Genomic DNA, 25,068 nt, shown 5'->3' on the forward strand with positions numbered 1-25,068 from the left:
TTTCTCTACACCGATCTAGTCAGATACCGCTCTCGTTACATCGTGTCTCGGTTTGGGGCGTTGTGGTCGGTAGTGCGGTGTACCTTGGAGATAGCTTGGATCCTGGAAACATATTTCTCGCAGTCATAGTTTGTGCTAGCGAAGACATAGTATATCCATACTTGTCAGGGAAAAAAGCTAGGTTCGACCACGGAAAACTGGGAATATCACTCCTTTCCCGGTGATAATTATATTCATAGTCTATTCACGCAGCCACTGCTTTGAAAGGAAGAGAAGTCTATACTGTCATAATACAGCCAAAAAAAAGAGTGCAAAAAGACATTACTGGGGGGACGGATCCCGTTTGCAACCCAGCTTTTTTGTGCCAACCTTGGGGAAGCAGAGTCCTGAGTGCAACTGCTCACGATACACAACATCACCCTTGAGGCCGACCTTAGCGTCCTGGGTTTGCAAAAGTTGACATGTTCCAGGGCAAGATGCTGGTTCCCAGGTTACGCATTGCGGCAGACATGCCCTGAAATTCCTCTTTCCTTCTCCGGAGCAGTGCACGCTGATATCCCTGCAGTGCGTTGAGAGGTCCTGGCAGGGTCCGGTTTGGGGGCATGGAAGAATTTCGCTACCGCCCAGAACTCGGGTCCTGATACCACTACTTAGCCCTTCCTCAGGGCTATCATCCCACTCCAACTGTTTGACTGCTTTGTTATTCACATTGAGACCGAGTATTGGTCGTTGTGCCTCGCGCGGTGGGGGTGCCGTGGGACTGGTGTTGTTGGTTGTTGAAAATCCCGTGGAGCCTTTTACGCAGAGAGACGAGTCGACGAATGCAGCAGCAGCCACATCGTACCATGTTTGTGTCATGTTGTACAAGTTTGCGAGTGTGTAGTAGATTCGGCAGTCGGCGGCTTCATACTTGAACTGCAGGGGAGTCTTTTCATCCTTTCGGATTTGGTCTCGAAGGTTGAAGCTGGCATATCTGAAATACATGCCTGGTTCCCTCACCTCAGGGATAGTGGCATTGGCGTTCTCCTCGACGTAGGTATCAATGCTTCGTGCATATCGCATGTCGACGTCGAGACTGGTGGCGGCATAGGATGTCGCGCCACGATTTCCGCTTACTGCTTGCATCGGTCCATCAGAAGGGCGGCCTCCAGCAACGACGGTACGAACGCCAGCGCGGGTCATGAACTCTACAAATAGTGCACAGGCGGATGCACAAAGACCATCAGTGAGGAGGACAATCTGTTCGGGATTCCAGTTGCGCTGCATGTCTGACCGTTCTGTGGCGTTGGCAAGATACTGCATTGGGATCCATTCATCGAAGGCAGCCTCATCAAAGACCTGATTGGCAAGATCGTATCTTTCAGTCAGTGAGAAGGAGTCGCCGTTATCGGTTACCGGCCCTTGATACTCAGACCAATTTGAGAAATTCCTGCCCGTGGCAGCGTTTAGCCGTGTATCTGTCGGTGTACGAAGTCAGCGTGTGTCCCAGATGCAGTTCGTACATGGCCGTTACATACTGATAACCCACTCATCACCCGCTAATGATTCTTTGAACGCCCGGATATCGGCGTCATTATCATCTAATGATGTCCAATACTCCGATGTCGACTCTCCGATGACATTTGCCAATGGAAAGCTGCGCCTCCGGCTTCCACCAAAGGGTGTAAGGTCGGGGAAGAAGCTCTTGAATGTAGTATAGGCGAGCAATATAGATCCACCAGAGTTACGTTGAAGATCGATGACAATTCTTTTTAGACCCTTATCTGAGGCATTGCCGACGAACTCGCTTATTGCTTGGGAGTAATTACCAGTTGTATCGGCCAAGCTAAACGCGAAGAGACAAAGTCAGCGTATGTTCCACAGCCATCTTAGGCATTACATACATATCAAAGGTTGGGAGACTGAGAACACCGGTTGAAATATCGTCGTAGAAGTATCCAGTGACGAACCCACCATGGAAAATGCCTAGATCAGATTGTGCGACTGAAGGGTTGTTGGGGAAGGCACCATAGCTGTCGTTGGACCAGCTCTTTGGTGCTTCCACAGGATCATCCGAGAAAGGCGAGTTGACGATTGCCGCTGGGTCGAATGATTCTGGTAGCAGCCCGAGAACGAAGTAATTGTAGAAGTCACCTCCCGTGGTTAAGGGGCCGGTATAGTTAGCAAGCTCATTGTATATTGCCACCCAGATAGTGTCAACCTTAGTCCCGTTCTCAAATGTGAACGTAAGATTCTCGCCAGGGTAGAAGTTTCCGCTTCCCGAAAAGGTTGTCAGACCACCTTGGATGTCCAAAGTGGGATGCGACATCAATGCATTCCATTCAGCATGTGGTTCTACATAACCCCAAGAGTTGAGAGCGGCGTAATGCGTCAAGAACGCATTGACCTCAGTACCGTTAATTGATGTAATTGGAGAAGGCGTCCAACCCTGAATAGGGCTGTCTATAACATCAGCTAAACAATTGTCAGATATTACACCTAAAAAGAATGAAGCATCACCAACTTGTAATGTATATCTTCGGCTCCTGTTTCCCATCAATAGATACGGACGCGATCTCGTACGGGCTTGCGAAGGAGAAGGCCGAAAGGATGCCCGCAGTGAGCGAGACATGTCCGTCATGCAACGCGTAGACCAAGAGTTGGAAATCCGCTTCGAAGTCATATTGGTTTGAATAGGAGCTCGCGTCGACTCGTTGCTGAATTCTTTCAAGTTCTGCGATAACATCCACTGCAGGCTGCTGGTACCCTTCGGGAGGGTTCTTGAGGTATGCAAGCGTGCTCTGAAACTGGATGGTCTCGTTCCAGTACTTGATGAACCGCGTCGCAACAGCGGGGTTGAATGGAACGCTGGTTAGGCATTTGTATGCATCGGATGCCCAGAAGATCTGGGAGCCTTGGTAATGTCAGTACCATATATGGCGGAAGTTGAGTTGTGGCAAGGCGGGAGTTGGAAGGGGAATAGCGACGGTGCTGAGTAATTCGCGCCAAACCTCTATCATTCGTTCATCTCATCAACCGCTTCACCCTCGCCTCAGAACAGAATGCACTGTATCATTTGTACTCACCTGAATTTACAGCGTCGATGATATCACCACAAATCGTTGTCGGCGGTCCATCCTGTCGCGAATCGAGCCTCTGCGGGAGCGATCGGGCAAAGCTACAAGCAGCGAGGGAAACGACCACGAGGCCTTGAACGAACAACATGCTATCGAGATATTCAGAAACGGTCAATGACAGACTAATGTTAATAAGCCGGGACACACGAGTCCTTTACATTATAAAAAGCATTGGGCCTTCAGCTTGTGGCCCCTAGCATAGTTGTAATTTTGCGCGAATGACCATCAATGGGGGCCGTTATGGAGCCTCGCCGAGGTGTTTCGCCCCCAAATCTACTTTTTTGGGAAATGGTCTAGTGCCTAGCTTACTTTGCTTATTGGGCTTGAGATTGGTGGCTTCAGCCCTCAGGCTTTCTCGCCGGTCAGCCGTGCTACAAGCCTTAACTAGCGCCGGTGACGAGCCGCACCGTTGGCAACTAACTCACTGTATAGCGTTCCGTGATACTGAAACGAAGAACAAAGATGCCTCATCCAGCCTTGCAGTCGTCCAAGGGTATATCATCTGATGTTTTCCCTGGTGCTTTTGACTGGTTCTTTACGTATGGTGTGTTTAGGCGATGGTTTGAAGCTAGAAGGACCTGGCAGCTACATTGCATTGGCGGTCCTGGTGCTGGAAAGGTGAGCGACTATACATCTTTTTGTAAGCCAAACTGACCAAGTGTCACAGTCAATCCTATCCTCCTTGGTTTATCGACACCTGAAAGCTCATCCTGAAACTCAGCACTACCCGATTGTATCTATCTACGTTGATCAAGATGTCCCCGATCATGAAAATTACTTTGTCGAAGACTTTCTGGAACTCTTGTACATCAAGCTCGCCGAAACAACGGCGCCTCGTAATGATGTATCATATGGAATCTATCAGGATTATTCACAAAAACGTCGTTCGTCCCCGAGTGCTCCAGAGGGCAGCAGGATAAGGGAGCGATTGCGCCTCCTGCGTGAAGCGCTTTACTCACGCCTCGGAGCTCTTCAGAAGGCACGTGCGTTCTTGCTTCTGGATGGCATCGATCGATGTAGTCAGACACTGCGCCTTATGCTAGAGGAAGAACTTGCCAAACTCTCAGATGTGGGACTGAGTATACTCCTCACTTCACGTCTCGCTGTCTTCGAACAGGGTGAAGTCCGTTGCGACCATCGAAACCACGGCAACCAACCGGACGATGATCCTTTGCCCTTGGCCTCTAGAGAAGCCCTGGACATGTTTTTAGAATGCAGCCATTGCGGCGCTGATCTGTGTCTCACTTGTCGAGATGCAAACAGAATTTGTCCTAAAGGGTGAGTTATCCCCAATCTTGGTACATCGAATCTGACTAAGACCCCTTGGAGTCACGATGCTGTCCATCTTCGGGAACCTTATGATCATGTCAACATCAGAATAGCGATCCCCGAGCTAGCTATGAAGAATTTCATATCATGGAACCTAGAGCGCGAGCATGGAGATCTTGGCCTTGGTAGCTCTGCGCGGAAGCCCCCTCTGTCACCACTAGGGAAATCTTTGATCTCGAAGACAGCTAGCAAGTCCGTTCAGATACACGCCAACGAAGTCTATGACTCCGCTGGCGAACACATTGGATTGGCCAAAGCAAGACTCGATCTCATTCACAACATGAATTCACTCGATGGTATAGAGACACGAAGAGATCAACTTCCCGCCAACATTGTTACAATATTTGATTTTGGACTTAAGCGCATTGAAGGTCAGCCTCCCAAGCAGTCTGACATCGCACTGAAAGCTATAGCGGCTGCTTCAGTTCATATCAAAGGCGTAGACATTCCCGAGCTTCGAGCAAGGTTGCAAAACTACGGTGCTGCGGAAACTCGCAGTGGTGAAGATATCCTGGAAGCAACAAGAGGCTTCCTTCTTGGCACCATAAGAGACGACCCTCAGAAACTTGCTGCATATCACCAAAGCTTCTTCTATTACATTGCGGAGCGATACCACCAGGGGATACATCGTGCTTCATTACAGATCAACCCTCCTAGAGCTCGCTTCGAGCCCCAGAATGTATCTGAACTACCAGCGAAAGTCACACCGCACAGACTGGCCAGATCGACTACTATGCAATTGATTGAGGAGGAGCCGCCCCAGCTATTCATCACCCGGAAGGGGACTCGCGCTTGGAAATAGCCACGCATCACTGAAGGTGGATCATCGAGGACCACACACGCATGGCTTCAAACATTCCCTTGTCTTCTCTAGAAAACCTGTTATGTAGCGCTATAAAAAGCCGAAGACCTCCAGGCTGTAGAATTGGTGCACGACGCACGTTAAAATCATTTAGCCCTTGCTGACAGTCTACCCCTCAATTTACTAGAGTCCCTCATGGCGAGCTGGCGTAGACTTGAAGTGACGTCGGTAATTATGTAGCGCGGCCCTTTCACGTTCACCTTGATTTCCTCGACGCGCAGTTTCTACGAGCTTCTACCAATCTCGCCGCCTCTACAGATCTCTCTCTAATCAGACACCAATTTTCAATAGCACCCATTCCGTTGGCATGCCCGTCGCTCTCCTACCCAGGCAGTCCTCCAAGCCCTTCGCTCTCGACTGGCAGCTGATCTGGATTCTCCTCGGCGTGATCGGTATCATCATCTTACAGATCACTTTCGTTGTTAGCTGCCTCCGGCTCCACAATCTGCGCAGTAAAGCGAGGTGGAGGCGACTACGTGAGCGCGGCGTTGTCATTGTCCACGGGCCGGCACTCATCTGGGCTGAAGATCTACCGCCTCAGCCAACCTTCTCGACGTTCAACTTGCGCCAGACGCTGCAGGTTTCTCACGAGCGTTTGATCCAGTAGCCAGTTCTGAAGCTGCGAATCGACTTCAGAGCAAGCCATTCTTCATCCGCGCCGAAACAAGTAAACAAACAACAAGACACCGCATTTACACGCAAGATTTCTCTATGATGAGTCAAGTTCAAGAGTTGAAAGAACAGAGGGTGTGGGAAGAGCGCCTAGTAATTCTTAGTATCGCCTGCGTCGCCGGCCTGGTCCTTCTTCTTGTTGGCCTCATGATCATTCTATACTTGGGCAGCGAGCAAGCGTTGGAAGCAGAGGTAGCATCTGTGGAGCTTGGAAGGGTCGACGAAGATGAACCATGCGCGATTCCGATGGTTGCGACTGCACCCACGCGCTCGGCGGCTTGACGATCGGAAGCAAACACTTTCCGAGCATATAACTTCCTACTTTCCGACAGCCTTCCCTTTCCCACTCACACCACCTCGTTTCAACCAGCAAGCGAACGCCCACCATGTCGACCAACAACTCCTCCAACTCTGCGAATACCAGCTCTTCGTCTTCTACCGGCAGCCGTAGCGGTGGCTACGAAGTCACGAGCTCCGGCACAAACGATCAGGGCAACCACTACTGTCACCGCGATCATGGCCCCGAAGCTGCAAATCAGAACTCCTACCACTACTCCAACACGTAAGGCTTCCGTAAGGTTGGCATGTTACATGCTTGCTAACGTTGTGTTAGTGACGGATCATACTACTACTCGAATGCGAATGGATCGACTTACCACAACGACGGCAATGGCGGTTCTACGTACACGGCACCTGGCGGGAAGTAGGAGAGACGCTTAGTTAGTGCGGGGATTTGATTTGGCGATGGGTTTGTGCTGGGGGGATCATTAATGGGGATCAGAGCCGCCGATTGCCGAGGCTTGCGTGCTACATGTCATTCCCTCGTATTCACTCATATTCAAGAACTTGGGCTCATTCGCGATTGTGAACTACTTGCCTTTAGAATTGTATTTGGCCAGCCACACAATCTCCACCGCACCTACCTAGCACGTAGGTGGCGTTTGGCCTAGGCAACAGCGACGGCCGTGCGATTCGTATTACTCCGCAGAAGCACCGTAATCTCGGCCCCCACAAGGCTGAGGGAGGTCCTCCACAATACGACCCGCATATGCAACAACGGGGCCCGATGGGACTCATGGCTGGAAATAGACATTGTAATTTGATCCGTAGCTGTCTAACTGCCCATATGCTGTTTTCGGGTTGAAGTAACTCCTCGTTGTTGCGCTTGTTCTAACGACTAGGCTGTGAAACCCGGCATTCCGGCCTGCGTAACGACCCAGTATTCTTGCGCTGATTGGAAAGGAAAATAGAAGCAAAATGAAGCTTTGCAAGTACTGTATCGAAAACATATTGGAGAGCACAGAGTCTTGGGACTACCACCACGGCTCCTACGCGTCGCTGAATAAGAGTCACGAATGGGAGGCGGAGCATCAAACTCCTTCCAAGGCATCGAAGGAAGCGAAGAAGGAGCGCTGTCTTTTTTGCTCGACGCTGCACGATGATATCGAGAAGCTCGCGCCGAAGCTGCAAAGCGCAGAATACGCTGCAGCCTGGCCCGTGTGCCGATGGAATATCAGAAGCCTGGCCAAGATACGGGAGAGTCTCGAAACCATCGTCGTGACATTTCGATATGTGCCCCCGACAAGCGAAATAGACGATATGGGAGGAGCCAACGCTGAGCTGCCGACGCGAACCTTCTTCCTCTTTCCCGAAGAAGATGTTCAGCCGCTGCCGACCGCGCAGGAACTTGGCGTTTCGACAAACCCAGCGCTCAATGGTGGCCACCGAATACGTTCTTGGGTCGAGACATGCGACCTCACGCATACTGACTGCATGAAACGGAGGAGAGCTACACCAAGGTCAAAGAGGTTCGTGCCTACCCGCCTTCTCGACATCAGCGGCCCACCAGAAGCACCGGTTCGCCTCGTAGAAACGGCATCAAGCTCTGTGCAAGGGCCCTATTGCTCCTTGTCGCATTGTTGGGGCGAACCCAACTTCGTCCAGCTACACGTGGAAAACAAGGAGAAATTCAAGAAGGAGGGAGTGGGCTGGCATCTCTTTCCCACGAACTTCCAGCATGCGATTGAGATTGTCAGGGCTTTGGACATTGGGTATATCTGGATAGATAGTCTATGTATCATCCAGAACTCCGCTGATGACTGGAATTACGAAGGGAGTCGAATGCATCTTGTGTATCGGAATAGTCACTGTAATATCGCTATTGCGGATTCGCCCGATAGTTCGTATGGTGCTTATCGTACCAGGGATCCGGAGGATGTGGTACCGGTCAAATACCAACCTGTAACGGACTCGCCGTTCTTCGGGAGGAAAAGCTGGGTAGCAGTCGCGAAGAACTTGTGGGAGAGCGAACTACTGCATTCAGATCTGTACAGTCGCGCATGGGTATTCCAAGGTACGTACCTCCGGCTATTAGGCAGCAGTGAGGTTACTAAGAGAAGCATAGAACGTATGCTGTCGCCGCGAATCCTGCACTTTGCGAAGTCACAAGTCTTTTGGGATTGCCCCTCATTGAGTGCGTGCGAAACACTTCCAGCCGGGCTACCACAGCCTATGGATAGTGCTGCTGGGCCAGACCGGCACTGGCGAGGTCGGCTACAAGAGCCTGAGGGTAGCCAAGAGCTTTTGGCCGGAGCAATCGATCAGTCTTTAGGCTCTTTCTGGAAGACGGCAGTTGGGAAATACTCCAGCTGCAATCTGACAAAGGGTAAAGATAAGCTAAAAGCATTTTGGGGCATCGCAAAGCTGGTGCGGGATGCGCTGGGTACTGAGTATGGCGAGGGCCTGTGGGAAGAAAATCTGGAAGATCAACTGGCCTGGCGAGTGGAAGACTGTAAGCTCACAGAACGTCCGAACGAGTCTTTGGATGTTAAATTCGCGCGTGAGATTCCTTCGTGGTCCTGGGCATCCATGGACGGTACGGTCGTTGTACCTGACCGTCTATCTGACCAGCTACACCACAAAGTCAAAGACCACGACGGCCGACCGTTAAGCTTCGATTTGAAGGGTGTAAAGCGATTGGTCCGGACAGCATCAAAAAGACCTGGAAACGAGGCGCCGCCCATGCCGGCGCGTGGAATAAGCGATAGCGGACCAGAGCTTCAGCGGCGGAAGGAGCAACGGGCAAAGGAGCAGTTAGGCATGAGCGACAAAGAAGAAATCCATAGAAGCAGTAGTCCGGAAAAGATAAACAGGGATGCGGAGCCGGAGTACTACAGCAAATCGATTCGGATCCAAGGACACGTAGGCCGTGGACGACTGCAGTGGGATGACACAAGAAAGAAGTGGGTGCTACAGATTGACGGCATCAGCGATGTAGAGGTGGAGGCTTTTCCAGATATTGTTCCGGTACTAGGAGATTCAGTTGCAGAGTTACCGTACTTTGCGGTTCTAGCTGCGAAGCAAGTCACCAAGCCATCGTCGTTCAAGCCCAACATGGGACCAAAACCGCTAGAAAGGAGAGGTACGCTCCCGAAGATCGACGAACTGGAAGATCCAAGGGACAACGAAGATTTCGACTACGCGGGGCATGGGATCTTGATGAAGTACACTGGTGATGATCGATTTCGTAGGACGGGAGCCTTTCGCTTTCGGAATGCGAATGACGGCTTCTATAAAAGGTTGCAGGAGACGGAGAATTGGGAAGAAATTTCACCTGAGATGTATCATCCGACACGAGGTCGTAAGTTTTGGCTCGACTGAGTCATTGCGTTTGTCAATTGAATAACTTGCCGTACTACTTCCTTTGCATTTTCAGAGTGGTGCCTGCCAAACACCGCTAGGAGTGTCTAGACCCACCAAGACGTGACGATAATGTCAGGCCTGTGAGCATGGATTACCCGCTCTAGCATGTCCATGTTCGTGCGGATCCAGGTGTAGTCAAGGTCGTGTACGCACCATCCTAGGTATAACGACTCCAGCATGTTGACGACGAAGTGTATTTTTCTCAAATTGGGCAAACGAGCCAGCACCCTGATCTCTTGGTGGAAGTTCTCAGTGAACATTTCATCCTCAGCCCACATCCTGAAACACGGGGGTAGGGGGTTAGTGTTGGCCTCATATGTGTACGGATGGGGACTGCCTTACTGGCCGGCTTGATAAGTGACCAACTCCAGTGACTGTATCGAGCGGAACTGAGCTGGAGACCTCTCTTTCAGAAATGGAGAGAGGCTTATGTCGAAGTCACGGAAGCGGAAGGTGTTAATCGCATATGGGAGCAGGGCGGCTTCGAAGTATATCTGGCGACAGACGAAGAGCAGGCCGAATAGGTGCTGTTCGGTCGTGTCCAATCTTGCGTAATGGGTGGAGAATGCATCTTTGAATTTGTAGGTTCTGCCACCGAGAACCAGCTTGTATATCCAGTTTCGGATCTCGGCTGGTAGGCGGAGTAGGAGGTTGTCGCGTTGACTATCCGGAATGGGTCTTCCACCCATGTCAGTGTTCTGTATTAAGCCTTGCAGTAGATGAACGGCCTACCTCCAGGTTGGTGCATTTCCGATTACCGGAGCAAGACTGTTCACTCGAGGTTGCGTTGTACGGGTTGAAGATTGTGAGGACAATTTCGCAGGTAGTAGCAGTTGCATCGAGTCTGTCCGCTTTCGGAAAGGACCATCATCAAGTGTCTCCATGTCGTTCAGTCGAGTCGCGCGAATGGTAGGGTCAAACCACCTTCAAACGATGGGCTCCGGTGCTGATGGCGTTAGAGTCTCTAGATTGAAAGCACGCGTGAGAGACAGTGAGTCGAGAACAGGCTCCGTCTTGGAGAGTGAGGCTGAGGCTGAGGCTGAGGGTAACACGAGGCGCTAAGCTCGTTTCGATCGCCCCGGGTGAGCCACTGCCAAACCCACATCGAGACAAGGACTAGTGGTCATGTTTGAACTGCAAGGGAAGAACTGTGAGCATTGCGGCAAGGTAGCTGGCTTTATGGCAATGATTTCTCGCTGGGTACTTGCAGCTGGGTACTGAAGAAATTCTGCCGGCCTGATAACCAGTGGGCTGCAAGTCTTCAAGACACAACACTGCGGCTGAATGTACCTTTAAAGAGTAGTGATGGGATTCAAGGCTGGTATAGGTAAAACCCACACATGCATCTTGAACCCTCCAGTATCGTACAGCGTCCGCTGATCATGATGAGAATGGTTGGTGTTGCACTTTATATTAATCCATGGATGTCCCACCTGCCGGATTGCCGAGTGGCTGGGGATGTCTGCGTGGACAGCTGAAGTGAGCTAGCTCCACCGCAACGTTCCGCTCTCTCCCCCGCGCATGTCTGGATGGCTACTTGATCAATGTCTATCAACACGTTCATATTGCATAGAGAGGCAGAATGGACGAGGTCCACAGTGTTGCGGCCGACCAGGCGGACAATAGAGGGTCTGTCGAGCAAGAACAAGCCGCACAGATGATCCAGCGCAACTACCGTGGATACCGAGAACGGAGACAGCTCCAGGGCATGGGCTTGAATGCCAGCACTCGCTGGGCAGAGGTGAGAGGCTCTAGAGACTCCTCAACTTGGAATTCTAGTACTAATATAGTATAGGCTGTACGAGATGGTTAGCAGTCTACCACATATGACCCTCTGCGCCTCTGCTAAACCTCCAAGCGAAATGGCGCAACACAACGCGGCCGAAACCTCGCTCCGATCGACCCTCGGAACAAGAAAATCTTACCACACCAGAAGCGCGCGCCCGAGCCAACTCGGAAACAGCACGGCAGCACTGGAAGCGCATCGGCGAGGTCGCGCGGCGAGCGGGTGCCGATGACCCTCACGATACATCGGAAACGGGCGACGAAGATGACGAGGCCCCGGAACATCGGACAGAGCAGCGGAGGAAGAAAGGCGAAGCCAAAGCCGAGCGAGACAAGACTGCCAAGATGATGGACCTGCAGTACTTCCTCGAGATGGTGGACCACAAGCACCGGTATGGGAGCAATCTACGAGCGTATCACGAGCAGTGGAAGAAGACGGAGACACACGAGAATTTCTTCTACTGGCTAGACAATGGCGACGGGAAGAACTTTGAACACCCCACCGTCTCGAGGGAGAGGCTGGAGAATGAACAGGTGCGCTATCTGTCAAGAGAGGAACGCATGCACTACTTGGTCACCATTGACGAGGAGGGGCGGCTCTGCTGGGCCAAGAACGGAGAGCGTATTAGCACAACGATGGAATACAAGGACAGTGTAAAGGGAATCGTCCCCACAGATGACAAGACGCCAGCGTACGGCCCAAAAGGCAAACTGATTTACGATGGGCAAAGCAAGACGACGAGGAGCAAGTCCGTGTCTTCGACGAGCTCGGCCTCGTCACACGAACATAGCGAGGCGGAGGCGGAGCATTATGTCAACGAGGATCTGGACAAAGCGAAAGGCATATCGAAGATCAAGTACGTGTCGGCAGCCACCATCCTCAACCACATGTTGCGCGGCTCGGTCAAGCCAAACTCGTGGATCTTTGTAAGTCAAGGTATCCTTGGCCAGCTTTCTGGCTTTGTGCTCACAACAGGCAGGTCGCAGACACGTCGTTTCGTCTCTACGTTGGAATCAAGCAATCTGGTGCCTTCCAGCATAGTTCTTTCCTCCATGGCGCGCGCATATCTGCAGCAGGCCTGATCAAGATCAAGAATGGGCAGCTACGCCGCCTTTCCCCTCTCTCCGGGCACTACCGCCCTCCGACCAAGAACTTCCGCGCGTTCGTACATTCCATGCAGGACAACGGTGTCGACATGTCGCACGTGTCCATCTCCCGGTCCTACGCTGTGCTCGTCGGCCTCGAAGCCTACGTCAAAACACGCAGGAAGATCAAACATGGCGTGGAACATGTCAAGGATACCGAGACGAAGATTATGCACCCTGAAGAGCACAAGCGCAAGGTCGAGGAGCAAAAGGACAAGAGCAAGAGCGCGGAGAAGGAGAGGCAGTTGTTAGCCCACAAGGCGGAGAAGGAAGCAGCAGAGCGCAAGGATAAGAGCCTGCCACGACGGCTCTGGAAAAGACTGAGCCTGAGCCGCGGTGTAAGCGAAAAGGGATCTGAAGAAGTGACGCCAAAGGAGCGGGAGGAGGCCAGGGAGCAGAAGAAGAAGAAGTGGCTGAGCAAGCCGGGACAGGACGTAGAGAGCAGCATTCCGCCTGAGGGGAAACGGGATCTAGAGCAGACGAAAGGGCGGGCACCTGCACCATGAGCGGGTCTGGCGTCAGGTTCCTGCATGCGAGAGTGAATATGGGGTTGCGCGCGTTGTGCTTGTGATATCCTCGATTCAGCTGCGATGCATGCATGCTACACGGTAGTCTAATAGTCTAATAGACGCATGATGAATTCCTGACACGGCGGCGTGGCGCGCATTTTTGGCGTGTCATTTCATTTCTGCAGTGATTCGTAGCGATTAGCACTAGACTCCGAGGGGCGCACGCTTTCCCCCCTCTCAGCAAAGCGTATCCAGGAACCAGAAAACAGGTAGGTTCCGAGGCGAGAGGGGCGCACGCGGCCTCCCGTTGTAATTTCCCCCACTGACATCATCGATCTCATGGGGCGGATCCCGAAGACCGAGTTTTTCCATGCGAAGCAGGATGAGAGTAGAGTGGCAAGTTTAAATTGCCGTGTCATGTTTACTTCATTGTCCATAGTTGAGTCAGGTAGGTACGGGGGGATGCGGCATGGTGTCACAAAGAAATCAAAGTTTTGTTGCTTTTGAAGTCGTGGCTCAGTACTAACGGGTTGCTGGTCGCCGAATAGGGCGACGGGCTTGAATTACTTTTTTCTTTACTTTTTTTTTTCATCTTGCGTTGGAAGCGTTGGAGTACAGTACAGGCCCAAGGCGGCGTCAGTGAGCGCTGTGGAATGTGGGATCCAAGGTGCAGAGGTCACTGCTGCGACATGAAGTGTTGTACCCATGTCTTAGCGCTGCGTGGTGTCGCAATGTTTTGAAACGGCCAACGTCCCGTGGCCCGTCACCATCAACCGGTGCGTGGTCCGCGCAGCCTTTTGGTATAAGAGTGGTTTAGTAGAGTCTTCTCAACGCAGGAACATGGCCATGACAGCCATGTTGAAGCCATTCGGCTTGCTGCCAGCCCCTGAAGCCCATGCCGGCAACGTCTCTTGTTCCTGGTCGACTGCGCAAGCGTCTCCGCCGTGGGAGCCTCAATCCACCTACTAGACATGTGCCGTGCGATAAGAAAGAAGTCTCTATCTCGCCATGGTGCTGCTAAACAAGACTTGTTGGACGACTGGTGCAGGCCATCCATCGGCTCCGCTCCGAAGCTCGGGCCACGGCTGAACAGGGATTAGGCGACGTTTTACAGGGGTACGTCCCAGCACGCTACGTCATGCAACCATGCATCCATGATCCATCCACTATCCATCGTAAACGCCTTCGCCACATCCTGCTTGGCCGCATACACGGCACAACCGCCCAAACATGCGTTGCCTTGTCGTGCCTCTTGATAGGGCGGGATTCTTCTCCAGCACCAAATCTCGCCTCCATGGACGCCCTTTTGTGGAGATGGCAGCCACTGCACTGTCGATCGGGCCTGGACTGGCTTGTCTGCCCGCTCTGGCTTCACCAGTTGCCCGTCGCCATGGCCGTCAGATGTGTGGGCAACCCAAGTTGGTGTCGCTCGAGATGATTCAGATACCTTCGCTACTGACACAGTTACACTCTACAAGTCATGCCAGATATCTACCACCTACGATGCGAACAAGTAGCGATCAGCAGCAGCATACACTACACAGCAACCCAGCAACCCAGGAGCTCTTTGGCGTGAGCGTTTCAGCTCCACTTCCCGCAGATATGGCAAACTCGACTCTAAACTTGGCAGCCGTCCGCCCACTCCGCGGCCATCGACCGATTCTTACACATCCCGGTCCAGCCACAGTTCATCCCCCCCTGTAGCAACATGTAGTTACCCGCTTGTGAGACCTTTCAGTGTGGAGCCCTCCCATCTGAATGGAGCTGACGCCCCGCTCGAGGCTGGAGCAAGTGACGCAATGCTCCTATGCCCTCCTCGCACCGCGTCGTACAGAGTACTCCATCACGGCGCCAAAGCAGGTTTCTGCTCCCCCTGCAAGTCACTTGAGGCGCGAGCTCCCCCTGTTACATGCCTCATTAAGCTTTAGCACTCGACGTCATTCTACCAAAGCTGCCCATCACGCCCACTTTGATATCATAAATGCCTGCTTGTCTCATCCTTCTCCCGCCTCTTCTCCCCTACAAAGACGAACCCCCCGTCAATTGATACATGCCAGAAAACTCCTCCCACTCTTACACCTATTACTCGTTTCCCCCGACGCCTAATAGGAATTCCCCCCGCTCTACACGTTCACAATCCATATCCAGTAACGTTTCATCTACCAGCCAACAAACCCCCCAAAGGCAACCCTACACACTACCACAACACACTCCCAATATGCCTTCCCCAGCAGCAGGAAAGGGTGACACCCCCCGCACCCCTACTAAGCTCGGACGAAAGCCACAATCAGCTGCCCCCAAGCTGAGCAAGCCTCAAGACAAGGCTGAAGACACAAAGAGCCAGGCACAGGACTCTGTAGACGACACCAAGAAGCAAGGTGAGGATGTCTCAGCAGGTGCCGAGGAGAAGGTTGAAGACACCAAATCCCAAGCACAAGACACTGCCGAAGACTCAAAGAAGAAGGCAGAGGACACCGCCACAGACACCAAGAAGAAGGTAGATGACACTACCGAAGACACAAAGTCAAAGGGCGAGGACGCCGCAGAGGAGACGACAGGCAAGGTTTCACAAGCTGGCGACGAGCTAGAGCAAGCTGAGCCAAAACCCATCGACGACGACGAGGAAGATGCCGATGAGTCTGCCGACGACGCCACTCAAAAGGCAGGAGACGAAGCCGAAGATACTGCTGAAGACACTGCCGACAACACCGAGGACGATGCAACAGACACCGCCAGCAAAGCCGCGGATACCGGCAAGCAGGCAGGTGGAGGTGCGTTGAGCGGTGCTCGCGGCCTCGCTGGCCGTGCTTCAAATCTGGCCGGCAAGGCCAAGAAGGACCCATCAGGTGCTGCGCAGGAAGCCGGCGATGATGTCAAGGACGGCGCCGAGGATGCTGCTGAGTCCACTCAGGAGACAGCCGAGGACACAGCTGAAGGCGTCGAGGAGACATCCGAAGATGCCACAGCCAAAGCCAAGAACACCGCCGAAGACGCGACTGAAGATGCTGAAGAGACCGCCGAGGACGCGACCGATGCCGCTGAAGACAAGGCTGAAGACGCGACCGATGCTGCCGAAGACAAGGCTGAAGACGCAACCGAGGGCGCCCAAGACAAGACCGACGATGTCAAGGACTCCGCCGACGAGGCGAAAGACTCGGTCGAAGACACCACAGGCCAAGATCTCCCAGATACCCCCGATCTGAGCGTACTCAAGGGCCTTGAGGTCAACGAGGAGGGTCAAGTCCAAGACAAGGACGGCAAGACACTCGGACGACTCGTCGAGGGTGATGCTGAGGACCTCGCTGGTTACCCCATTGGTGACGATGGCGAGATCCTCGATGACGACGGTGACCTCGTTGGTCGCGTCGAACTCACCCCCGAGGCTGTTGAGGAGCAACAGAAGGATGCCGCTGGCGACAGCCCCAAGTTGCCCAACATCAACATCCTGAAGGGTCTCACTGCTGACCGATCTGGCCAAATCCTCAACGAGGATGGCGACTTCATTGGTCAACTCGTCGAAGGCGACCCGTCTGAGATCCAGGGCAAGGAGTTCAACGAGAAGGGCGAAATCCTTGATGACGATGGCAACGTCATCGCTCGTGCTGAGCTCTCACCCGAGGCTGCCGACCTTGTCGACCAGGATGCGGATGAGGAGGACGAAGATGAGGAAGGCGATGCTGCCGATGGCATTGCCGAGAAGGCTGAAGAGGCCAAGGACGACGTTGAGCAGACTGGTGAAGATGCCAAGGATGGCGTCGAAGAAGCCGCTGCTGATGTCGAGGATGAGCTGCCAGGTGTCGAGGCCCTCGAGGGCATGGAGATTAACACCCAAGGCGAGATCCTCAACGAAGACGGCGACGTTGTCGGCAACGTTGCGGATGGCGACCTCGAGAACATCGAAGACGTCAAGGGCCTCACTGTCAACGACAAGGGTGAGGTTGTTGATGCTGAAGGCAACGTTCTTGGCCAAGTCGAGCTCGCTGAGGGCGCAGCTGAGAAGCTCAAGGAGGCTGCTTCCGGTGCTCTCGACGTCAGAATCTTGGATGGCCTCAAGGTCAACAAGAAGGGCAAGGTGCTCGATTCTGAGGGCGAGGAAATCGGCGAGCTCAAGGACGGCGAGATCGCCGACTGTGCCGGCAAGACCATCAACGACAAGGGCGAAGTCCTCGACAAGGAAGGAAACGTCATCGGCAAGGTCGACGTCGTCGCAGGCGAGGCTGCCTTCGAGGCCATCAAGGAGCTCAAGGAGCGTCTTGGTGAGACTGAGGAGGGTGAGACTGAGGAGGGTGAGGCCGAGGCCGAGGATGGCGAGCCCGAGGTTAAGGAGGTCGAGATTACTCCTGACATTGACGAACTCGAAGGCCTCAAGGTTAACAAGAAGGGCCAAGTTCTCAACGAAGATGGTGAGCCGATTGGCGAGCTTATCGAGGGAGAGGCTTCCGAGTGCGCCGGAAAGAAGATCAACGAGAAGGGTGAGGTCCTTGACAAAGACGGCAACGTCATCGGAAAGGTCAAGGCCCTTCCCCAGTTGGTCGAGCAGAAGGTGGATGACGCGGAACCTGAAGTCAAAGAGGTTGAGGTCACCCCTGACATCGATGAGCTCGAAGGCTTGAAGGTCAACAAGAAGGGCCAAGTCCTTAACGAGGACGGCGAGCCAATCGGTGAGCTTATCGAGGGAGAAGCTTCCGAGTGCGCCGGCAAGAAGATTAATGAGAAGGGTGAGGTTCTTGACAAGGATGGCAATGTCATCGGTAAGGTCAAGGCTCTACCTCAGGTCATTGAGCAAAAGGTTGGAGAGGCTGAGGACGCCGCCGACGCTGCCGAAGAAGCTCAGGAGGGAGCAGAGGAGGCCGCTGAAGATGCCCAGGATGCCGCTGAGGATGCTGAGGAGGACAACCGACCTCCTCTTTCGATCCTCGAGGGTCTCTCAGTCAACAAGGCTGGCAAGCTTATCGACTCCAACGGCAACATCGTTGGTGAGCTCACCGAGGGTGACGCTAAGAAGCTTTCCAAGTCTGGCGTCACCGCCGACGCTGAAGGCCAGTTCTGGGACAACAAGGGCAACGTCATTGGTCGTGCCCAGACTATTCCCCAGGAAGAGGCTGAAGAGGAATCTCCCTTTGCTGGTCTTGAGGGCCTCATTGTCGTCAAGGACGGCTATGTTGAGGATGAGAACGGCAACCGTGTCGGTCAGGTTGTCGAGGGCGACGCTAAGAAGCTTGTTGGTCGTCGCGTTGATGAGGATGGTGATATCATCGACAAGAAGGGCTCAGTCGTCGGCCACGCCGAACGCTACGAGGAGCCTGACGAGGAGGTCGCAGCCGAGGAGGAACCCGAGGACCTCTCCATTCTTGCTGGCAAGACCGTCAACAAGCAGGGCAATGTCATCGGTGACGAGGGCGTGCCCATTGGCCGTCTCGTCGAGGGCAACCCCAAGGAGCTTGCTGGCAAGAAGATTGATGAGAACGGTCAGATCTGGAACGACTCTGGCAAGGTCATTGGCCGTGTCGAGCTCATTCCCGAGAACGAGCGTGAGGCCAAGCCTGAAGGACCTTTCGCCGGCCTCCAAGGTCTCCGTGTCGTTGCTGACGGCAAGATTGCTGATGAGGATGACAACATTGTTGGTCAAATCGTCGAAGGCAACCCTAAGCGCCTTGTTGGCATGGCTGTTGATGAGGATGGTGACATTCTCGACAAGTACGGCAACGTCAAGGGCCACGCAGAGCCGCTCGAGGACGAGGAGGAGGCCCAGCCTGATGACCTTTCCATCCTTGATGGCCTCAGCCTGAACAAGCAGGGATACCTCGTCGACAGCAACGGCATTCCTGTCGGTCGCCTTGTTGAGGGTAACCTGAAGGATCTCGCTGGTCGCAAGTCTGACGGTGAAGGCCAAATCCACAATGACACCGGCAAGGTCGTCGGCCGCTGCGAGCTCATCCCTGAGAACGAGCGCGTCACCAAACAGGAGGGCCCATTCGCCGGCTACGAGGGTCTGCGTGTGGTCAAGGACGGATTTGTCGATGACAACGACGGCAACCGCGTTGGCCAGATCACTGAAGGTGATGCTAAGCGCCTCGTCGGCCACTCTGTCGACGAAGACGGCGACATCATTGACAAGTATGGCAATGTCAAGGGCCATGCTGAACCTTGGTCTGAGGAGGAGGTCGAGGAGGTCGACCTTAGCGCCCTTGCTGGATGCACTGTCAACAAGGCTGGCAATGTCGTCGACTCCAGTGGTACCATTCTCGGTCGCGTCTCCGAGGGTGACCCAGCCACCTTGGCTGGCAAGAAGGTTGACGGTAAGGGTCAGATCTGGGACAACGAAGGCAATGTTATCGGCAAAGCCGAGCTTGTCCACGGTCAATCCTCCGGACCTGAGGGTGACTTCGCTGGCTTCGACAGCGCCACCGTCGCCAAGGATGGCACTATTCAGACCCCTGAAGGCACCATTATCGGACGTGTCACCGAGGGTGACATTAAGAAACTTGTCGGCCACAAGGTCGATGAGGATGGCGACATCAATGACAAGAACGGTAACGTCATTGGTAAGGCCGAGCGCTGGGAGCCCGAGGAGAAGGAGCGCCGCGTCAACCCCATGGCTGGCATGCACGTCAACAAGGAGGGTGAGGTGCGCGACGAGAATGGCGATGTTGTTGGCCGTCTCACTGCTGGTGATCTTGGTCACTGTGCTGGTCTTGAGATTGATGACAATGGCTATGTTGTCGACAATGACGGCAACAAGGTCGGAGAAGTTACTCTCTTGGAGAACATCCAAGAGGAAGAAATTCCTGAGGATGAGACCGACGAGGAGAGGCAGAGGCGTGAGGATGGTGAGCTCGCCGACAAGATGTCTGCCATTTGCCAGCAGACTCTTGAGCGTGTTCAGCCTGTCATGAAGCAGATCACTGATGTATGTTTCCTCCCTTTCTATTACCAGATGACATTTACTAACAGCCATACAGTACATCGAGCAAGCCGATCGCACACCTCGCGACGAGCTCGACGAAGAAGAGCTTGTTAACAACGTCAAGCCGCTCATCGAAGAGGGCTCCCGCATTCTCAACGACTGCAACGGCTCGCTCCGAGGTCTTGACCCTGACGGCCGCATCGCTGCACAGGCCAAGGGCCGCCAACAGACCGGCGAGGCTACTCCCCAGGAATACAAGCTGGCCGACAACCTCAAGGAACTCACTACTTCTGTCGTCACTACCATCGACAACGCAAAGAAGAAGATCTCCGACATGCCCCACGCCAAGAAGAAGCTCAACCCGCTCTGGTCCCTGCTCACGGAGCCGCTGTTCCAGATCATCGCCGCTGTTGGCTTGTTGCTGACCGGTGTATTGAACCTGGTCGGCAAGCTGCTCAACGGTCTTGGTCTTGGTGGTCTCGTCAACGGACTGCTCGGTGGCCTTGGTATCAACAAGCTGCTCGGTGGTCTGGGTCTAGGCGGCCTGACCGACTCCCTTGGTGGAGGCAAGGACAAGAAGAAGGGTGGCGGTGTGAGCAACATCCCCCTTGTTGGCGGTCTGCTCGGAAAGAAGTAAACGCCTCGCCTGAGAGAGACGTATGATGGAGATGAGATGATGTTTTTTCCCTATTGGATCGAGACTGTTTGGTGAGGATATATGATACCACGACACCTGGTGGGAGGGCACTGAAGCTTCCTCGGTAAAATTTGGGGAAGCTGGAAGATCGGGGGGTTTGAAGGTTCCTCCTCACACACATCGAGTGGGGCTTCTGATAGCCGGCCTACCAGTGTCGATGATGATGAGATGTGTATTCAAAAAGCGCGTTTCTTGTTCCCTACATGCCGCGAAAAGGCATCTTTGGCTAGTTTTTGACATTTAGCAATGGCGTTTTGTATGGGCTGAGGGAAGGATGGATGGATAGTGGGTGGTTGTTGGGATTATTAGTGTTGTATGATTATATAGTGGTAATGACATGTCTGCACTTCATCTGTTCTTGCCTTTTGCCGTGTTGGAAGTGTTCGTAGTGTTTATGTGGTAGATTACTTAGTCTGATAGTGCGGCGTGGAGGTAGGTGTGTCATCATTAGGTATTTACTATTAATAGGATGGTATGGCCAGGATGCCTTGAGGATGTTATTATCATTTAGCTAGTGGTGTAGCTAGGTTGTCTTTACATTATTATTAGAGTTCTATCTTCTGACTATTAGTTTAGCTGGGAGGCCTTCGGGACGTTGCTGTTGTCTGTTTAATAGTATATCCTAGGTGTATTCACATTGTTATTAGCATTTTAGCTCCTGTATCATAGTATAGTTAGGATGCCTTTAGGACGTCTTAGTTAGCTGTTTATTAGTATACCCTAGATGTATTTACTGCGTTCCCCGACGCGGAGGTGGCCGTCATCAACTGTAACGACGATTCGCTCCCCGCTCTAGCTTTCGAAGCAGCCTGTGTACCTGCGGAGGATCGAGAGCGACTGCGACATTGTAATCGTGGTGATGATAGAAGAGTGCAAATTTGCGCGAGTAGAAAGGTGGTAGGCAGTAGGCAGGCTCTAAAGACCGACTTTGTAGCGAGGTGTTGATGTCAAGACGCGGCTTTGCTTCCACCATGAGGACAGTTCCGACCATGCTCGTTCACCTGTGAACCTTGAGATTTAGCTGTACCTCTTGTAGCTTATTGGTAGAAAACAACTGCGCCTTCTTTGGAACGTCGTCATCTTCCTCTGAGATGCGCGTTGTTCGGGAACTTGGCAGTGAATGAATCACCAACGGGTGGTGCGGGACCTTGCATGAGATTGATTACAAAAAGGTGCCTGGGTGACCATTCATCGAACCACCACCTCCCTTATGCCTACAAATGAGTACTAATGAGGCTGCATATCTAGACCCAGTCCGATGGAGGGCTGTGATTTCCTACTACTTCACCGTGATGTACAACACGTGACACGTTGATTCGCCTTGGAAGGTGGGGCACCCTTACCGAAGAAGCTCGAGCCCTGCCCGCCTGCCTATATAGCCCTTGCCTACCCGACCCTGACCTCTTCTTGACACCAGGCTGCTTCCCCCCTCCACCAACGCCATTGTCAATCAATTCTCAATGCCGCAGATATACTCAACAACATCCCACCCCGAACCACAATATATACAACGACATTAGTAATGGCCGAGTGTCATGCTTGCGGGCCTCCCGTCCGCCACTTACTTACTTACTTCTCAGACAACGTTCGGGCCATGGAATGAGTAGGTCGCAGCCAGCCTGCGTCCGGGCTCGCCATGGTGGCTTTCATTGCGTCCAGCGCGTGAGGCATGCAGTGTACGGGAACAGCAGGTGGGCATGCAGGTCATGTTACGCTACGCTTACACTTCTTCGAACGACTAGGAACCGCACGGTAAAAAAAAAAGCGTGCGGGACTTGGCGACGACACTGTGCTACGGAATCCCGTCCACGGTGCACCGTCGGTGAGACTGGGTAACCCTATTTGGAGGAATCCTGGATCATGGCGGAGCTGGACTCAGCCATGTGGAAGTGACCTTGATAACGCACACCGGGTGCTATGCTTGGTTGACGGCTTAGGGGGCGGGATTCATTGTTCAGGGCTTCGCCTTTGCCTGCCGGGTGTCATACTGCGAGGTTGACTTGTTCGACCGCGGTCACTCCCCAGCCCAGACCCTCACAACTGTGTCACATGAGAAACTTTTTTTCATTGAGTTATCGCCGTCTTATGGTGTTGCTTGAGGAAGGAAGGAACCGATGACTTGTCTATCAGAACACCAGCTCACACAATAGGGACTGGCGTACCTTAATTAAACGCCCGTGTATTTTACCTCGCTGCTACGCTTATATATGCCCTGCTTCATTTCCTAATCAACCTCATGCAGTCTTCATCGACTCGGAATTATTACAGATACCACCCATTGCACAAACTTTAAACCAATGCTTCCTGGGCGATTAATCATCGTCAACCACTCTCCAACCCTTGTCTAGCAACCTATTGCTCTCCTCACTGCCCTCGTCTACCAACTTCCTACTCGTTTCCACCCCTGCAGCTGGTAGCGGAACCTCAAACTTCTTCCCCTGTGGCGCTGCCGTCCCCTCAATCTCGTACGGAAACCTCACATACTCCGGCAGCAGGCCCAATTGTTGCAGCGCAGTAGCTTGGTCCCATGAGATGTGTTCGTGACACAAGCGGTCCCCGCGCATGGCGACGATGCTGGTGAATGGGAGCTCGAGTTTCTTGCCTGTGGGAGGGATGCCAGGGAGAAGCCACGGGACCAGTGTTGTGTGTGTGAGACTGAAGACAAACTCGTCGATGACACGGTCGATGCCTACGGTGCGGGAGACGAGGCTGAGAGACGTGTCGGGCGGGTTGCTAAAGATGAAGTGGTGCGTGTAGAAAGCTGTTAGTCGCTCTTTGCCCACGCCACCGCTGCGCACAAAGTTAGTTTGAGTCGTACTCCAAACTTATCCACCAAGGAAGCAGAAACGCACGTACGTCATTGTGGGAATGTGGTTGACATAAGGCTCATCGACCATCGTTGCCATTGTCTTTTCTACATCCCTCTCCACGAACTCATACTTGCAGTGCTCTTCCCACACGGCTTCGAGATCAAAGAACGGGCCGTCGAGCAGCGGCTTTAGAAACGTCAGGCTTCTCGTGTGCGCTATTCCAGCACTTTGCTTGTGATACTCTTCATCGCTCGGCAGCGTCCAATTCGAATCTTTCTTCGCGTCGACATAACGGTAGGATTTAATAGTACCAGAGGGAGGTAGCTGAGCCGAAGCATCAGGAACGATAGAACAGGACTCGCGGCGCGGTAGATCTGTGCCAGCAGTATGAATGAGTTGCGGAGGCGTTGCGATGGCGGATTCGTTCAGTGTGGTGAACTTTCTGCCGCCGTAGGAGACGAGGGCTTTGATATCAGGACTGAGGAAAGCTGCCTCTTCTACATAGTAGGGGACGCGGGAGATGTATGCTGTAGAGTCGTCAGCGTTTGTTTATCAATCTTTGGGCACCTTTTCGAGCACTTTTCATTCTGATCTAAAAGCACAGGATTAAAGCATTACCCACATATTAGTCCAACGCCATTGCTAAACTCACATCCCTCGCAACTCTTCAAGACGTCCAATGCTTTTTGCAATGGAAATTCACCGCCATCTTCGACCTTGCCCGGAACCAGAAGCTGCACTTGGTCAGCATGGCTAGTCCATTGTATGGCGTTTCTTTTCATTAAGCCTCAGTAATTTGCATGTTTACCTGTGCAACACAAAATCCCTCCTCTGCCCATTTCTGTAGCGGCGGCGGATCCAAATGCTTCTCACTCTTTTGGATTAGCGCATAGTGATCCAGTACCAGTATCAGACCTGGGCCGCGACCTCGCCGTGAAAGTGGTGCCTGGAGCGTGAGGTTGGCCGATATCTGTTGAGGGGTAGGGTAGGAAGGTTGATGAGGGGCAGATGAGGAGGATAGTGGGGTAAATGTAGCCTCGCCCATGATGGCAGGTTTACGCAAGTGGGATGGCGAACACGATTGGGATGAGATGGGAGAAACTTAGAAGGCGAAGGGTAGGATGATGGAATTGATGCTAAGGTACGACGGTACAGCTAGCAGCAGTGTGGGGTAGGTAGCAAGTGCTGCATCACAAGGCCACGAAGACGTTGCTGGGGGTCGCAAAGCATCTGCGAGGATCGTAGCACGAGAGCTGCACTTGGATAACGCCTTGCCTTATACAGACAGCTCGTGCTGTCGCGAGCTGTTGTGAACCCTATATATAGTACTGGGACATTAGGAGGCGTGTATGTACTACAGATTCGCTTGTATGTTTAGCGTTCATTGGAAGAAGAGTAATCGAATTAGCCGAAATGCTACGCCTTCGTCCCTCGGCGGCGGTAACGAGAAGAGATATGTGATGCGTATTGTACAGCAGAAGTTGAGCCATCCATAGCAATGGTATATCAGCTATGGTAACAAGGGACGGGACT

General features: G+C 53.0%; 7 protein-coding genes across 7 annotated transcripts; 4 read left to right on the forward strand and 3 right to left on the reverse strand.

The window, feature by feature from the left end:
• Positions 1-184: 184 nt before the first annotated feature.
• K460DRAFT_323140 (peptidase S41 family protein) lies at positions 185-3,204 on the reverse strand (the record flags this gene model as incomplete). The annotated part of the gene is made up of 5 exons (XM_040930535.1): positions 185-1,457; positions 1,518-1,825; positions 1,884-2,454; positions 2,504-2,893; positions 3,066-3,204. 5 exons carry the CDS (start codon positions 3,202-3,204, stop codon positions 322-324), a joined length of 2,544 nt encoding a protein of 847 aa, XP_040783025.1. The 3' UTR covers positions 185-321.
• A 36-nt stretch (positions 3,205-3,240) lies between these two features.
• Positions 3,241-4,719, forward strand: K460DRAFT_208877 (uncharacterized protein). Its single transcript, XM_040927251.1, has 2 exons — positions 3,241-3,734; positions 3,784-4,719. Exons 1-2 carry the CDS (start codon positions 3,579-3,581, stop codon positions 4,396-4,398), a joined length of 771 nt encoding a protein of 256 aa, XP_040783026.1. The 5' UTR covers positions 3,241-3,578; the 3' UTR covers positions 4,399-4,719.
• On the forward strand, positions 4,516-9,639 carry K460DRAFT_381261 (tol protein; the record flags this gene model as incomplete). The annotated part of the gene is made up of 4 exons (XM_040935335.1): positions 4,516-5,074; positions 7,283-7,787; positions 7,818-8,332; positions 8,384-9,639. 4 exons carry the CDS (start codon positions 4,516-4,518, stop codon positions 9,637-9,639), a joined length of 2,835 nt encoding a protein of 944 aa, XP_040783027.1.
• A 380-nt stretch (positions 9,640-10,019) lies between these two features.
• Positions 10,020-10,565, reverse strand: K460DRAFT_360138 (uncharacterized protein; the record flags this gene model as incomplete). The annotated part of the gene is made up of 2 exons (XM_040932249.1): positions 10,020-10,359; positions 10,414-10,565. The coding sequence occupies 2 exons, from the start codon at positions 10,563-10,565 to the stop codon at positions 10,020-10,022; spliced, it is 492 nt and encodes a 163-aa protein (XP_040783028.1).
• A 595-nt stretch (positions 10,566-11,160) lies between these two features.
• Positions 11,161-11,622, forward strand: K460DRAFT_371658 (uncharacterized protein). The gene is made up of 2 exons (XM_040934391.1): positions 11,161-11,422; positions 11,477-11,622. The coding sequence occupies exons 1-2, from the start codon at positions 11,264-11,266 to the stop codon at positions 11,492-11,494; spliced, it is 177 nt and encodes a 58-aa protein (XP_040783029.1). The 5' UTR covers positions 11,161-11,263; the 3' UTR covers positions 11,495-11,622.
• Positions 11,623-15,339: 3,717 nt separating this feature from the next.
• On the forward strand, positions 15,340-20,665 carry K460DRAFT_360140 (uncharacterized protein; the record flags this gene model as incomplete). The annotated part of the gene is made up of 2 exons (XM_040932250.1): positions 15,340-20,031; positions 20,084-20,665. The coding sequence occupies 2 exons, from the start codon at positions 15,340-15,342 to the stop codon at positions 20,663-20,665; spliced, it is 5,274 nt and encodes a 1,757-aa protein (XP_040783030.1).
• A 2,372-nt stretch (positions 20,666-23,037) lies between these two features.
• K460DRAFT_297152 (NTF2-like protein) lies at positions 23,038-24,580 on the reverse strand (the record flags this gene model as incomplete). The annotated part of the gene is made up of 4 exons (XM_040929686.1): positions 23,038-23,515; positions 23,582-24,062; positions 24,158-24,269; positions 24,344-24,580. The coding sequence occupies 4 exons, from the start codon at positions 24,578-24,580 to the stop codon at positions 23,038-23,040; spliced, it is 1,308 nt and encodes a 435-aa protein (XP_040783031.1).
• Between the last annotated feature and the right edge of the window lie 488 nt (positions 24,581-25,068).

This window comes from Cucurbitaria berberidis, assembly GCF_010015615.1.
Source record: "Cucurbitaria berberidis CBS 394.84 unplaced genomic scaffold K460scaffold_7, whole genome shotgun sequence".
NCBI lineage: Eukaryota > Fungi > Ascomycota > Dothideomycetes > Pleosporales > Cucurbitariaceae > Cucurbitaria > Cucurbitaria berberidis.

Bases quoted from the DNA above. Each gene is read 5' to 3' on its own strand.
- K460DRAFT_371658 (XM_040934391.1), top strand. From the start codon at position 11,264: ATGGACGAGGTCCACAGTGTTGCGGCCGACCAGGCGGACAATAGAGGG.
- K460DRAFT_208877 (XM_040927251.1), top strand. From the start codon at position 3,579: ATGCCTCATCCAGCCTTGCAGTCGTCCAAGGGTATATCATCTGATGTT. The intron at 3,735-3,783 runs GTGAGCGACTAT...CAAGTGTCACAG, and splicing joins GCGGTCCTGGTGCTGGAAAG to TCAATCCTATCCTCCTTGGT.